The sequence below is a fragment of the Mytilus edulis genome, chromosome 3 (genome assembly GCF_963676685.1).
Source record: "Mytilus edulis chromosome 3, xbMytEdul2.2, whole genome shotgun sequence".
Lineage (NCBI taxonomy): Eukaryota > Metazoa > Mollusca > Bivalvia > Mytilida > Mytilidae > Mytilus > Mytilus edulis.
Window position 1 is genome coordinate 82,339,394 of NC_092346.1, and position 15,699 is coordinate 82,355,092.

Consider the following 15,699-nt stretch of genomic DNA (forward strand, 5'->3'; position numbering starts at 1 on the left):
CTTGTGGTAAAGATTCATTTTCTTTGTTATTACTTTTTTGATACTTAATTTATTCAAGATGTTCCAAAACATCTTTGGGTCTTTCTCACATGTATAAAGTTCTGAAAATATATCTTTTTTGTATTTATTTTCTTCATATTTACATAGACGTCTAAGTCTAGATCTGAAAGAATAAAATTTATGTCTGTATTCAGAATTATAGGGATGTTTATTAACTAACTTTGCATAATTTTTTACTGTAACGCCAAGTTCACGGCAAGATTCAGAGTACCAAGGTCGTCTTTTTGACCTATTTTGATTTTTATTTCTGACTGGGACTTTCTTTACTAGTTTTGCAGACTTCAAAGCATTTTCATATAGTATATTATTAAATGAATTTACTGCTGATTCAGAGTCTTTAAAAGTTGATTTTATATGTCTCTGGCATTAGTGATAACAAAATTTGAAAAATAAAAATTATTTTCCTTTTCCCGCTCATTCAATTTTGTTTTTAATCTATTTATAAAGAAAAATAATTAAATCCGATACTGTTATAGTAGTCTCAGTGATTAGGTGGTGATATATTATAAGTTATCTACGTTCATATCCGTAGATTTGCAGATGGTTCACTTTTGGAGTATTTTATGCTTAAAAACATTCTGGCAGAAATACTGATATTTTCCAAAATAAGGAAAGCCCTCTACACCCCTGAATATAAGTCCGACAAACGCTATGACTATGTGGAATGAATGACAACAAATCGGACCAATATGTTACAAACAATATAATATGTCTGTAACATTCCGATCGGTCCCGGTTTAAGTTAACTATGTTTTAGCATAATCTCAAGGTTATCTCCCTTGTAGCAAAGGAAAACAAAGTTGAAAGAATTTGAAAGAATGCAAAATTACATTTAGGTTCGACTTATGGTATAATTTTTAAAAATTAAGACAGTCGGATATAAACGGATACAGGACTTATATTTATGCTGTTCATGAACCTATGAAAAATTCATTGACTTTTTTGGATAACATTTTGTCTTTTGATTGGTGAGTCTCAGACCACAGGGGCTTGTTACAATTGCCGGGTTTACTATCCATACGAACCCCTAAAACACAGATTCGACTCTCAAATTCCTCCAAAAAAATCTGGAAGTTATAAAACTCAACGAGGGATAAATGCAAATTTAATTAGCCACATTATTTTTTCCTATGAGAACGATCAAATCCACAATTTTAGTTTTGACACTTCACATTATTGAATGTTGATATATTATTTTTATGGCCCCGCAAAGAAGTTGTCAGTGCCATATAGTTTTACCCTTGACCGTAATTCTGAAATTACGTAATTCTGTCATTACACAACAAACCATTATATACAGAGTTTTTTTCTAAACGCCTTCAGATATTGGGCTGAATTTCGATATGTAAGTTAACCATGATGAGGTACAGATCAAGTTTAAGTTTCGTTCCACTCCACTAATTTTTCAAAAAAAATTACGGGCTTTGGACTTTGATAAGTTGGTGAAAATCACAGTTATACAGAGTTTTTTTTCTAAACGCCTTCAGATATTGAGCTGATTTTTGATACAGAACTGAACAGAACAGAACATATTTTATTTCCAATTTAGGGCCCACAAGGGGCATACAGAGCATACATGAATAAGGAAAAAGAATATTGATTTGCATAGATACATAGATACAAACAATTTTTTACATACAGTTACAATACAATTACTAACTCATATTTATTAATTATCACATGGTGATATGTGAGTTAACCATGATGAGTTACAGATCAAGTGTAAGTTTTGTTCCGCTCTGCTAATTTTTCAAAAAAAATTACAGGCTTTGGACTTTGAAAAAATGTTGAAAATCACAGTTATAGAGACTTTTTTTCTTAATGCTTTCAGATATTGGGATGATTTTTGGCATGTAAGTTAACCAAGATGAGTTACAGATCAAGTTCAAGTTTTGTTTTGCTCGGCTAATTTTTGCCGAAACTACAGGCTATGGACTTTGATAAATTGTTGAAAATCACGGTTATACAAACTTTTTTTCTACATGTTCTAAATGCTTTCAGATATTTGGTACGTGAGTTATCCATGATGAGTTACAGATCAAGTTAAAGTTTCATTCCGCTATGCTAATTTTTGCTGTAAAATTTGTGGCTTTGGACTTTTATATATATTTGAAAATCACAGTTATACAGACCTTTTTAGCGGGACAAGTGAGCTTATGCCATCACTTGGTGTCCGTCGTCGTCCGTCGTCTGTCGTCGTCTGTCGTTGTAAACTATTTCAAGAATCTTCTCCTCTGAAACTACTGGGCCAAATACTTTCAAACTTTAACTGAATGTTCCTTAGGGTATCTTATTTATAAATTGTATCCGAAGTTTTGATCTATCAACAAACATGGTCGCCATTGCTAAAAATAGAACATAGGGGTCAAATGCAGTTTTTGGCTTATAACTCAAAAACCAAAGCATTTAGAGCAAATCTGACAGGGGTAATATTGTTTATCAGGTCAAGATCTATCTGCCCTGAAATTTTCAGATGAATCAGACAACCCGTTGTTGGGTTGCTGCCCCTGAATTGGTAATTTTAAGGAAATTTTGCTGTTTTTGGTTATTATCTTGAATATTATTATAGATAGAGATAAACTGTAAATAGGAATAATGTTCAGCAAAGTAAGATTTACAAATAAGTCAACATGACGGAAATGGTCAGTTGACCCCTTTAGGAGTTATTGCCCTTTATAGTCAATTTTTAACCATTTTTCGTAAATCTTAGTAATCTTTTACAAAAATCTTCTCCTCTGAAACTACTGGGCCAAATACTTCCAAACTTTAACTGAATGTTCCTTAGGGTATCTAGTTTGTAAATTGTATCCGAAGTTGTGATCTATCAACAAACATGGTCGCCATGGCTAAAAATAGAACATAGGGGTCAAATGCAGTTTTTGGCTTATAACTCAAAAACCAAAGCATTTAGAGCAAATCTGACATGGGGTAATATTGTTTATCAGGTCAAGATCTATCTGCCCTGAAATTTTCAGATGAATCAGACAACCTGTTGTTGGGTTACTGCCCCTGAATTGGTAATTTTAAAGAAATTTTGCTGTTTTTGGTTATTATCTTGAATATTATTATAGATAGAGATAAACTGTAACAGCAATAATGTTCAGCAAAGTAAGATTTACAAATAAGTCAACATGACGGAAATGGTCAGTTGACCCCTTTAGGAGTTATTGCCCTTTATAGTCAATTTTTAACCATTTTTGTAAATCTTAGTAATCTTTTACAAAAATCTTCTCCTCTGAAACTACTGGGCCAAATACTTCCAAACTTTAACTGAATGTTCCTTAGGTTATCTAGTTTGTAAATTGTATCCGAAGTTATGATCTATCAACAAACATAGTCGCCATTGCTAAAAATAGAACATAGGGGTCAAATGCAGTTTTTGGCTTATAACTCAAAAACCAAAGCATTTAGAGCAAATCTGACGTGGGTAAAATTGTTTATCAGGTCAAGATCTATCTGCCCTGAAATTTTCAGATGAATCAGACAACCTGTTGTTGGGTTGCTGCCCCTGAATTGATAATTTTAAGGAAATTTTGCTGTTTTTGTTTATTATCTTGAATATAATTATAGATAGAAATAAACTGTAAACAGCAATAATGTTCAGCAAAGTAAGATCTTCAATTAAGTCAATTTGACGGAAATTGTCAATTGACCCCTTAAGGAGTTATTGCCCTTTAAAGACTTTTTTTCACAATTTGTTCATCATGTTGACTTACTTTAAAAAATCTTCTCCTTTGAAACTGCTGTATCAATTTCAGCCAAACTAAGGCTAAATGAGTTTCAGAGTATCTAGTATAAATTTTATATTTTATTTCCTTGTATGTCAAGAAACATAGCTCCTATGGCTAAAATAGAACATAGGAGAAAATGATTATTTTTTTTGGCTTTTGAAGAAAATAGGACGATCCAAAAAACATTTAAATAAATTGAAAAGCCAAAATAATCATTGATAAGAGATTTAACCAAAAGAATTAAGGTGAGCGATTCAGGCTCTTGAGAGCCTCTTGTTTCTAAATGCTTTCAGATATTGGGCTGATTTTTGGTAAGTGAGCTAACCATCAAGTTTAAGTTTTGTTCTGCTGCTAATTTTTACCAAAATTAAGGGTTTACAACTTTAAGAATTGTTGGAAATCACAGTTATACAAACTTTTTTTCTATTCGCCTCCAGATTTTGAGCTGATTTTTTATATGTTTTCATACGACCGCAAAATTTTTTGCTGTTGTATATTGGTATCATCACGTCGTCTTCGTCATCAGCGACGTCTGAAGACGGATGGTTTCCGGATAATAACTTTAGTATAAGTAAATAGAAATCAATAAAATTTTAACACAATGTTTATAACCACAAAAGGAAGCTTGGGATTGATTTTGGGGGTTATGGTCCCTAAGGTTTCAGAATTAGGGTCCCAAAGGGGCGAAACAAGCATTTATCTAGTGTCAGGACAATAAGTTGTGTATAAGTATTTCAATTGTTCTGAAATTGTACCACAATGTTTAATACTATAAGTAGAAGGTTGGGATATATTTTAAGGGTTATGGGGCAAACAATCTAGGAATAAAGGGCCAAAAAGGGGCCAAAAACAAGCATTTTTGTAGTTTCAAGAAATTAAATTAGAATGGTTGTTGAATCACCTAAAACCAATGCTTTATGAAATGTTCTTTGAAAATTGGAGTTATCTTTCTTTGTCCAGAATAGTAGTTGAATCAACTTAAATCAATGCTATATACAATATACAATGCAATATTCACTTTACTACCAACTGATAAATTAAAGCAATCTTTACCATTCAGTGATTAGACCACACCAATTTAATTTCTTGTTCTACGGATTTTTGGACTCCAAAATTTGGGGCAAGCGAGCGATTTGAAAATTTTAATAAAAAAATATTTAATTTGCAAATTTTTGAGGCGAAGCGTGAAAAGTAAAGGCGAGCGATTATAATTTTTTTTTGTAAACATAAAATAGTAGGTTTTGACAATATTAAAACTTGATTTATCACTTGTACTTTGACATTTCTTTAATTTCTGAAGATTTTTTTCCTGTTCACCAAGAAATAATTAAATCTGGTCTATGTATGTGTGACTGACAATGAGACAATTCTCCACCCAAGTCATAATTAGTTTGGGGGCAACCCCTTAACGTTATGAATATCCCTTTTACATGAGGGTTTTATGAGGGATCAATATAAGTTATAATATATTTTTTTGTGCAAAAGGGCTCATATTTTCTCAAAGAACTATATATCTATCTGGTATTAAATGGTCAAAACATGTCCAAGAATTTTGTAATATTCCTGGACTTTAACCATGTTAAATTTAATAACACATTTACTTTAACAGTTTAATATTATTCAAAATAAGTGGACCCCTCTTTTAGAAAAAGTTGTTTAAAATATGATGTAACTGTTCTCTTTTTGAGTACAAAATTCTAAGTTTTCAAAGGTTTTGTATAGAAGAACTATACAAATCCTTGGTATTTCTATCTTCTTTTCTACATCAGTAAAATGACTCCTTGTCTGAGGGAGGGTTGTTCTAAACCTGATAAAAACAAACACAGGTCAAAGTACGGCCTTTTACACAGGGCTTTGATACAGATGAAACAGCAAGCTAAAAAGGACCCCAAAATTATTAGCGTACACAATTCGAACAGGAAAACCTACGATCTAATTTATATATCCAAACGGGAAAATACCAATGAACAACATCAACAAACGATAACTGCTGAACGACAGGCCCATGAATCAATCAGGACAGGTGCATAAACATGCAGCGGCTATGGATAGTTTTGTTTCGCCAGCATACAATATAATTGCTGTTGAAGGCAAATCCTTCAGAAGTTCTTTGTACTTTATTCTAACAACGAACATTTTTTGATAGGGAATATAAGTAAGGGGGAAAGAAACCAATTTTTTGTTCTTTACAGGTATTTCCGCTGTTATAAATTTATATCGAAGCACTCCCACTTTGGATGATTAGGTTTCATGCTGAAACAAATATTCTCACAGATATTTACACAGTGTCATGAGTGTGTTGGGGTGCTTTTATGTTTAAAATCGTTATATACAGGTTAGACTGTGATTTTAAAAACAAATGTTGATATCTTTTTATAATATTTACAAAAAAAACAGTGCGGAAATGGACATGATTACATTTCCGGATGCGGGAAGCGGGGAAAAAAAAAAAAAAAAAAAATCTGTTTTGAAAAAAATAAGTGCGGGCGGGTACGTCGAACAAGGAATCAAATTGGTGTGGCCTTACAAGCACTTTAATTACCATTCTAGGGTTATGCCCCTTTACAAGTGGAAAAATTGAAGAATTTTTTAGTTTCTGTTCTCTTAACTTAAGTTTGTCTCAACTAAATTTAATGAAATGTGTACATAATGCTAATTACCTCTACAGTCAGGATTCTACTTTGTCAAAATTATCTCCCCATTACGCCAGTTCATTTACACAATCCTAGAAATGGAAGCCATTGTAGGGATGACGCTCTACCAATTTTGCTCTTGGAAACCGATAAATTTATCCACATTGTACCATTACAATCCTTATATGTCAGTTGTATTTTAAAAGACAAATGTATCAACTAGCTAATGGGCATCAGGTAATGATCTTGTCTGCATTGATTCAACTTAAAACTATTGTCTGATCGGTTGTTAGGTGGAATTTTCGAAAAATTCATAAACATTTAAAAAAATTCTAATTAAATATTTCGTGGAAGGGCAGACTAAATTTTTTTAATGATTGAAGACTATAAACACCAGTTATCACAGACAACAAATTAATTTTTTTTCGAAGATATGCATTTTCATCATCCAACTTGAAAGACTGTCGTCAAGTACTTTCAGTAAAAAAATAGCTATTCGAACACACCTACTCTGTTTTTGTGATTCATTAGATAGGTATTTCACCGGACCCATGTATTTCATCTTTTAGTACTGTGATTTTTTTATGTTATAAAGTCAACCTGTAGCTTTGATAGATAAAAATGATAGAATCTGAAGCAAGACGATGTATGAAATATTCTTGCTTTGTACGGTATCAAGACAAAATATTCAACTTAAACACGCCCTAACATAAAAAGGTGCACTCGATTTTCTCTTTTCAATACTATTGTTACCCATTTTTGGGAATTTTTTCTTGAGTCATATAATTGAAGGGCAGACAAGAAAATAACTGAACTAAAAGATTAATACGTTTTCCGTCCGTGGTAATTTTTTTTTTAAATTGGAGGTTATGCATTTTCTACATCCAACTTGAAAGATACCCATGTCATCGACTTGATATCTAATTGTTCTGCTTAACTATGTACTATATAAATTGAAAACTTAGGCAAACAGTGTTTTTAAAATAAAACACTTTGTAATTAAGAAGAAATTTGTAATTTTGTTTGTTTCTATTAACTTTTACATTTTTTGTCACTATAGTAAACATTACAGTATACATTTTTCGCCACATTCATTCTGTGTCAGAAACCCATGCTGTGTCAACTATTTAATCACAGTCCAAATTCAGAGCTGTATCCAGCTTGAATGTTGTGTCCATACTTGCCCCAACCGTTCAGGGTTAGACCTCTGCTGTCGTATAAAGTTGTGCCCTAGGGAGCACCTGGTTTCTAAATGATTTCAGATATTGGGCTGATTTCTTGTTTGTCTATCATTTTATTTTTTATATGTTTTTCTTTGGTACATGTAACAATCCTATTGTTTTGATTTAACCTCATAAAATTCTTATTCTTATCAAATGTCTTATTGTAATTTGTAGATTAGTACAGTGCTGCTTCTTTGATCCAACAGCTATCTTCTTCAATGTTTTTTTTAACCAGCAGTAAGTTTCAAGTGGGAAGGAGACATCTTGAATCTATTTGATATTCATTTTTATGAGTGTTATCATTTCCGTGTCTGATTGAAGATGGCAAGCTGCATGGGAGAAATATTTATTTTGTCCCTCAAAGATCAATTTAATATTCCAGGTAAGATTGATATAGTTTAAGAAAGATTGTAAGATATGAACATTGTATTTAACAGGGATCTCCATGGCCTGTTTAACGATGGCGCCCCGCCATCGTTCAAATGTCTTGCGCCATCGTCAAATGACTTGCGCCATCGTTAAATTATCTTGCGCCATCGTTAAATTGTCTTCCGCCATCGTTCAAAACTTCATCGTTTTTTGTAGCCCGACGCCATTTTTTTTATCAATTATAATCAAATGCATGTAATTGCATAACCCTTAGGCTTTTTATGTTATAATCCAATACAGATCTAACGCCTGAGGGATATCCGGATTAAGTTCGCTAATCACTGGTACCTGAGCTTGTACAGGTACAATGTAGATCAACAAACAAGACAGGAGAATACTATCTGAGGACAGACGATCCATTTGTCGAATTAATCAACTAAGTTTCAGCAAAATTATATACATTGTAAAATATGAAATATAATATAATGGCAACAAGATGATGACCGAATGACACAAACACTACAAATGTCATGAAGTGGTCAACATTCAGCTTTCTCTAACACTACAAATGTCATGAAGTGGTCAACATTCAGCTTTCTCTAACACTACAAATGTCATGAAGTGGTCAACATTCAGCTTTCTCTTATGGAAAAGTTGCTAATAAACTACTAACTCACAATAATTTTTTAGAATCAAATTACATGAATTATGAATTGAACCAGATAATTAAATTATAGTTTGCATTTAAACATTTTAAGATTACATCAATTAACTAAAAGGATTTCCATACAAAGGTGCTTTGGTTCAGCACATCTACTCTAGTTTTCATTGCAATTATTGGTTAGAAAGAATGATTTTATGCAATTTTCTTTTACCTGTACATGTATATATTTGTGAAAATGTACACCTATCATGAGGCTTGTAATGCTCTTTACTGTCAGGTGTTAAATTATCATTTTTGGCTACCATTAGCATCAAATTGGTTTAAATTTTATTGTGATTCATCAAAAACATCCTTATCATGATTCATCAAAACATCCTTATTATGATTCATCAAAACATCCTTATCGTGGTTCATCAAAACATCCTTATCGTGATTCATCAAAACATTCTTATTGTGATTCACCAAAACATCCTTATTGTGATTCATCAAAACATCCTTATCGTGATTCATCAAAACATCCTTATTGTGATTCATCAAAACATCCTTATCATGATTCATCAGAGGTATCAAATAATTATCATTAGTATCTATTTTTGGAAAAACGTTAAAATCAGCTGAGTTTTTTATGTCTAAATAGAAAGTGTCCATTTTATCATCATGCACCAAAAATTACTGTTAAAGTCATTTGACAAGAATTTTTACTGTTATTCATCATGAAGGTACCCCCATTATTACAGTCTATCATAGCATAATATGTGGATAAACAATGAGACACAATTGGTAAAATAAGTCCAAACTTCATCAGAAAGCTTTTGTAAAAGAGATTTGAAGGACACCAAAGGGACATTAAAACTTTTAAAGTAGAAAATAAACTGACACCAATGTAATATGCAAATTGATAATAACATGTCATCTTTGTTTTTGTAGATGATGTAATTGGCTGTCACTGTTATCATGATAAATCTCAGTCAGGTATAAATATATACATGTTAAAATTTTAAGTTTTGCCATCAAAATTCATATACTTACAGGGTATCTATGGTACATTGTTTTGTAGATATCAAATCAACAGTTAGATTATACACAGACACTTCACAGTGATAAATAAAAAGAACAAAGTGTGCTCCCAGTTTCCACTTAGATTTGTAGAATTATGTTCACAGCCATTTTCTGTTAAGCTATATCAAATGTTTTATAGAAGCATTTTAAAAATCTTGCAATGTCAGATTTAAGTCACATGGCATTTTTATTATGATTAAGTTACTTGTAGTAAGAGGTCGGTTTGTTTATGTTATGTCCTGTACATTTAATGCTCCCACACTTAGTCCAGGAGTAGTACCTGTAATTGCAATGATTTCTGTCCAGTGGTCAGTTTGTATAACATATATTTTCATGTCAGACCCTTTTCTCCGACACTTATGAACTGTTGACCAGAATGATTTTGGATTTGGTCAGCAGCTGGACAGTCATGATGAGGTCATGTGATCATTTTTCAAATCTGTCAGAACTTACTTCCAGTTTGTAGATCATAGATGTTTAGGATTTTTTATTATGTGCAATTAACTAAATATTTTTGTTACCTATTTATACTATTGAACATTATAACTTCATTCATATAGACTGATTAGTATCAGGTATCACTTTCATTGTAACCGTACGCCGTTTGACAGTGTTGACTTCAAATTTTAAGCACTTTTCAGAGCTGTCAGACACCTTACATGCCTTACTTCTTGTTTTTAGATACTATAATTATGAATAGGTGTAAGCTTAGCACGAAAAAGGCATGCAGCTGTTTGCCAGGAAGTTAAAAGATTAAAATAATACTGATATCTTTATTTTATTTTCATAAAAATGACCAACAGAATTACTGTATAATGATGAGAAGAAAGCTTTCACTGAAGGTAGGTCATCTAATGTCATGTTTATCCCTCAGTAGTTGTCAATTTCAGATTTCAGAAATTAGAAAGAAAATTTCTTCTTTTAGGATTAATATTCAACAGCATAGTGAATTGCTCAAAAGCAAAAAAAAATTTTTTAAGTTCATTAGACCACATTCATTCTATGTCAGAAACCCATGCTGTGTCAATTATTTAATCACAATCCAAATTCAGAGCTGTATCCAGCTTGAATGTTGTGTCCATACTTGCCCCAACCGTTCAGGGTTAGACCAGATATAGAAATGTATAAATTTTCTCAAAATTTGCTGCATGCTTATATCGTAAAATCACATATACAGTGTAATATTTGTGTGGCACTGCTTTCAAAATTACAGTAAGTGATGTGTTTGATATTGTTATGTGACAACCAAATATATACCGGTACTTAAAAATACTGTGTATAAGTGTGGAAAACAAGAAAAGAGCTCAAGCGACTTAAAAATACTTTTAACTTAAATTTATCTGAGTATGCTAGTCAAAAGATTGAAAAATATTGGATATACATTGTATATCAGATCTGAAGGTCATTTCATAAACCATTTTGGAGGTTGCTGATTGAACATTATATTTATAAATTTTTTACATAGATAACATGTATACATTGCATTTTGAATATAAATGATTTTTCTTTTTGTAGCCCAGGATATGATATGGTCACCAAAAAATAAAAGACCAGAAAAGTTAAAGGATGGATTGAAGGAAGTAGAGGTAAAGTAAATAACAGGATAAAATATTTCTCTTCAAATTTGATTGAAACCATGGAAATGAATCTTCTAATTTTAGAATATTAAAAAGTTCAAATTGAAATCACATATATCACTTTTCTCTGAAACTGATATACCGAATGACTTCAAATTTGGTGAGTGGCTTAATTGACAGTGATGATTTGTATTGTCTGGTCTGTCAGAAACCTTTTTCCTGGTGGGGTATGCTTATCAAACTCAAAATCTTGTACTGGAGATGAACCTGCTACCTCAAGACCACTACATTGCATCAGCTGACTAATGAAGTTTATATATAATGGACATGTACTTAAAAGCGATCTGCTGTTGGTTTATATAATTCATTTAGACCACAATTAATTGAAAAAAGATGTATACATTTATTTTTGATACTGACTAGAATTAAGAAAATACCGGTAATAAAGAAAATCAAAACAAATTACTGTCAATCCAAACTAATTTTTGTATTGTAACACATACTGGACAAACAGGAATTATTGTCTTTATACAAATTAAGTATTTATACTAAATACACTTATTCTACCAATAGAAGTTATTGTCTAAATAATAATTCAGTATTTCTAAAAAGCATTTTTATTTAATCAACAGGAGCTACTGTCTCAACACAAAGTTGTTCATATAAGATGGAGAAGTAGAAAAGTATTTCAGGTAAATGAAATATTTATTTTATATCTTTCTATTATTGTTGGTAAGTAGAAGTGTTCAGCTCCAATGCATTACTGGTTAAATCTTTGAGACCAAATACTTCTACATGCCAACTTCTGCTAGGTTGGTTGGTTTGATATGGCCATTTAAGCATTTGGGTTCCTGTTGCCTTACATAATAGGGCCACTGTAACCTTTATTGTAAGGTTGCTTAAGTATATGCATGTCCATTTCAACATTTAGGTTCAGGGGGCCTTAAATGATATGGCCACTGATCACTGTAATTTTTGTCTTTAGATTGCCTTGAGTAATATGGCCATAGTAACATTTGTATTCAGCTGTTTTAGTGGTGATGCTGAGAAAGTTTTTATAGACAAATCATTGGTTGGTAAAGGTATTGGAGAAACAGTATCAGATGGTATGTATAATGTATGGTTTAATGTTTGCTATTGACATCATGTGAAAATGTATTCCCGTAACATGAAATCAAATATCATGATGACATCCTGTGATTTTGAACTTTCAATTAAAGGTCAAACTTAATGTTTGTTTTTGGACATTTTGATGTTATGAACATAACTCTTTTGTCCTTTTACACAAGCTTGTTATATTTGGTACATTGGTATTGCACCTCAAGACCATATTTTGCATACCAATGAAGATTACCTGTCTGACCTTTGTCCTTCAGGATAAGATTTTAGATTTTTTGTTTATCAATCTTAAAACATGTATATATTAATTCTTGCCTTTTTCCATGAAATCCACGAAAATTGGTATTCAATGGAATAATAATGAATCCACAGCATATCTAATAAAATGATTTGGATTCCTTACCTATGTTACCCTAAACAATCCATATTTTCGCAATTGACTAGGTAAGAAATATTTAGATCACTATAGGATTCATTCCTAGGAGAATGCCCATCCCCTTCATTTCATTGATTGATTAAGATCTTTAAAGTGTTACATATCCCTTCCCCTGAAATGTTTGTATTTATATTTATTCTTACCAGCCTTAACAGTACTTATCAAAGTTTTTGTCACTTGGGTCATGTTCCACCCCCTTATACCATAAATTGTTATATATATCAAAAACACTTCAGATCGCAACCCCTCTTCATAAAAGTAAGCACCAATACATTTTTATTTTAGGCTTTATTGAAGAACAAATTGTTTGCTTAAGGGGGTTAGCAGGTATAAATCAAACTTTTTTTTAAACATAGGATTTCACTATTTTTATGCCCCACCTACGATAGTAGAGGGGCATTATGTTTTCTGGTCTGTGCGTCCGTTCGTTCGTCCGTCCGTCCGTCCATCTGTCCCGCTTCAGGTTAAAGTTTTTGGTCAAGGTAGTTTTTGATGAAGTTGAAGTCCAATCGACTTCAAACTTAGTATACATGTTCCCTATGATATGATCTTTTTAATTTTAATGCCAAATTAGAGGATTTACCCCAATTTCAAGGTCCACTGAACATAGAAAATGATAGTGCGAGTGGGGAATTCGTGTACTGGGGACACATTCTTGATTTCTAATATGAGGCAGGCATTACCTGTGAATGGGGACGAAGTTTGTTTAAATTATTTTTTTTGTATTTTAAATATTTGTTAAAAAAAAGATACGGAAATACCGTAACGTTTCCGATTTTGGTTCTGTTGTTAGGGAATTTACTTGTGACGTTATTTAAGTTATGACGTCATGTTCAATGTAAACAAAGAAACGCAATGCATCAGGTAGGCCTAACGTTTATTCATACCAAAGACAAAGAATGATTAAAAATGAAATATTGGTATTGTGTTCTTTGAGTTCCTATATTTTACTAGACTAATCAAAGTCTCACGACAACAAGACCGGAAGAAGGAAGTAGAGTTATGTGTTCTGCGCAGATCCGGAAATTAAAAAACACAACAAAAAAAAAAATTGAACGATTTTGAGTGCTTTATTAGTACAATGAAAAATTCAGGAAATTTTCCTGATTTTTTTTTTTTTTTTTTTTTTTATTGAATTTTCTACTGTAATAGGGGACTTTGTCCCCATATAAATAAACCTCATCCTATACTTAAAATAGAAAATAATTTAATAAATTAATTTTACACTACTGTATTTTGTTTATGTTATTGTAAGTATTTGTTTACTTTCAGCTTTTGTCTGTGACCAATTTTTCATTACAACATATCCTGATAAACCTAAAGTTGACTATGGATTCTTCATCAAGAGGCCCCCTATAGGGGAGGCTATAAAGAGATTAGAAAAAATATCTGCTTGGGAACCCAAGGTAAATTCATATCAATATTCAATGCAAACCACCTAGACATAACAAAATGAGAACCAATGACCTGATTTATAACATAACATAAAACAAATATACAGGAACCAACCACAATCACTACATGATTCGATTTGTGACAGGCACATATAGAATGTGACATGTTAAATATGTTTATAAATGGTCAATCCTCCATAATCCTGAGACAACGGTGTAACAGCAACATTAGAACAAAACTTATGTCTCTAAGAAAAGTCCCATGCTGTTATTTAGAAATAGTATGTAGAGTCCTGCCATAGAATGCTCTTCAAAGACTCATAATAAAAAATAATTCAAATTTTCTCGTCAATTAATAAGATATTCAATTTTAACAATATTAATTAAAATACTTCGTGTCACCATGCTAAATTTTATGTATTATTTTATTGAAACAGACCGTACAGATGGACATTCCAGGACCGTTAGGTAGACGTTTGGAGAGAAGGGTATCAGTCAATACTCGTCAAGATATGGTGAGTAAAAGAAATATTCACTAAATAATTTATTCTTAAAATAAACTTCTGAGTCATAAATCATAGATAGTTAGACTTAAATTGTAGTTACCTCAGAAAAACAATTCTCATGATCACTTATCTGGTTACTAGTATTTCACCTTCATGAAAAGTACTTTTAATTCTAAAATAATACTACAAAGATCATCTTTTTGATGACAACACCAAAACACTATCTTCAATGAACTATCCATGTTGTTTTTTTTTAGTGAGAGACAATATTATGATGAAACATGATCTATTTTATCAATATTTTGTTTTTCCTTTTTCTTGTCAGTTTTAGACTTTTGTTTTTTTATCCTCTCAGATTTAGATTGTAATTTCTCTAGGCCTTGATATTCATAGATTGAAGCTTTTATACTATCTTTTGTTTCTGAAAACTGATGAACAAGTTTATTTTCATTTTCCATCCATATGTTGATATAGGAGTCAAGGTTTGGATGTTCTTTGCCTACATTTTCCTCAGATATGATATTACGATCGGTCATTTCACTAGCATCTTTGCTGCTAATATATTGATATAGAACAATTTCTTGGTCCCTTATCAGAGGACCAAGGTGAAAAACCATTAGCATATTTCTTTGTCTATTTAAAAGAAGTCTCGAGAAGTATTGTTTAAGCACGATGTCTGCTGGGATTGACCTTCTTAAGCTCAAAACAAAATTTAGAATAATTGTATGACATTTTGCTTCTTTTTCTGTATCCTGGTTTTGATTGGTTGAATCATCTTCACTATCTGTATCATCAAGTTCAACTATTGGCTGAGTCAGAGTCTTTGATGAATCCACATGTTTTGTTGTCTTTAAGATGCCTTTTTTTGGCCTTGTAGGATTACATGAGACCTCATTATGACCAATGATATCAATTTTTATTCCTAATT

General features: G+C 31.8%; 1 protein-coding gene across 4 annotated transcripts in view; it reads left to right on the forward strand.

The window, feature by feature from the left end:
* Positions 1-809: 809 nt before the first annotated feature.
* LOC139514533 (WD repeat-containing and planar cell polarity effector protein fritz homolog) overlaps positions 810-15,699 on the forward strand; it is a 35,853-nt gene continuing 20,963 nt past the window's right edge. The window contains exons 1-9 of one of the 4 annotated variants that reach the window (XM_071303898.1): positions 810-908; positions 7,822-8,029; positions 9,608-9,652; positions 10,543-10,581; positions 11,255-11,325; positions 11,949-12,008; positions 12,302-12,422; positions 14,144-14,277; positions 14,703-14,780. In XM_071303898.1, coding sequence (XP_071159999.1) covers positions 7,969-8,029; positions 9,608-9,652; positions 10,543-10,581; positions 11,255-11,325; positions 11,949-12,008; positions 12,302-12,422; positions 14,144-14,277; positions 14,703-14,780 — 609 coding nt within the window. In that variant the 5' untranslated portion in view covers positions 810-908; positions 7,822-7,968. Of the gene's footprint in view, positions 1,029-7,821; positions 8,030-9,607; positions 9,653-10,542; positions 10,582-11,254; positions 11,326-11,948; positions 12,009-12,301; positions 12,423-14,143; positions 14,278-14,702; positions 14,781-15,699 lie in introns of those variants that run through there. The other 3 variants (XM_071303896.1, XM_071303897.1, XM_071303899.1) reach the window with 3 other exon arrangements.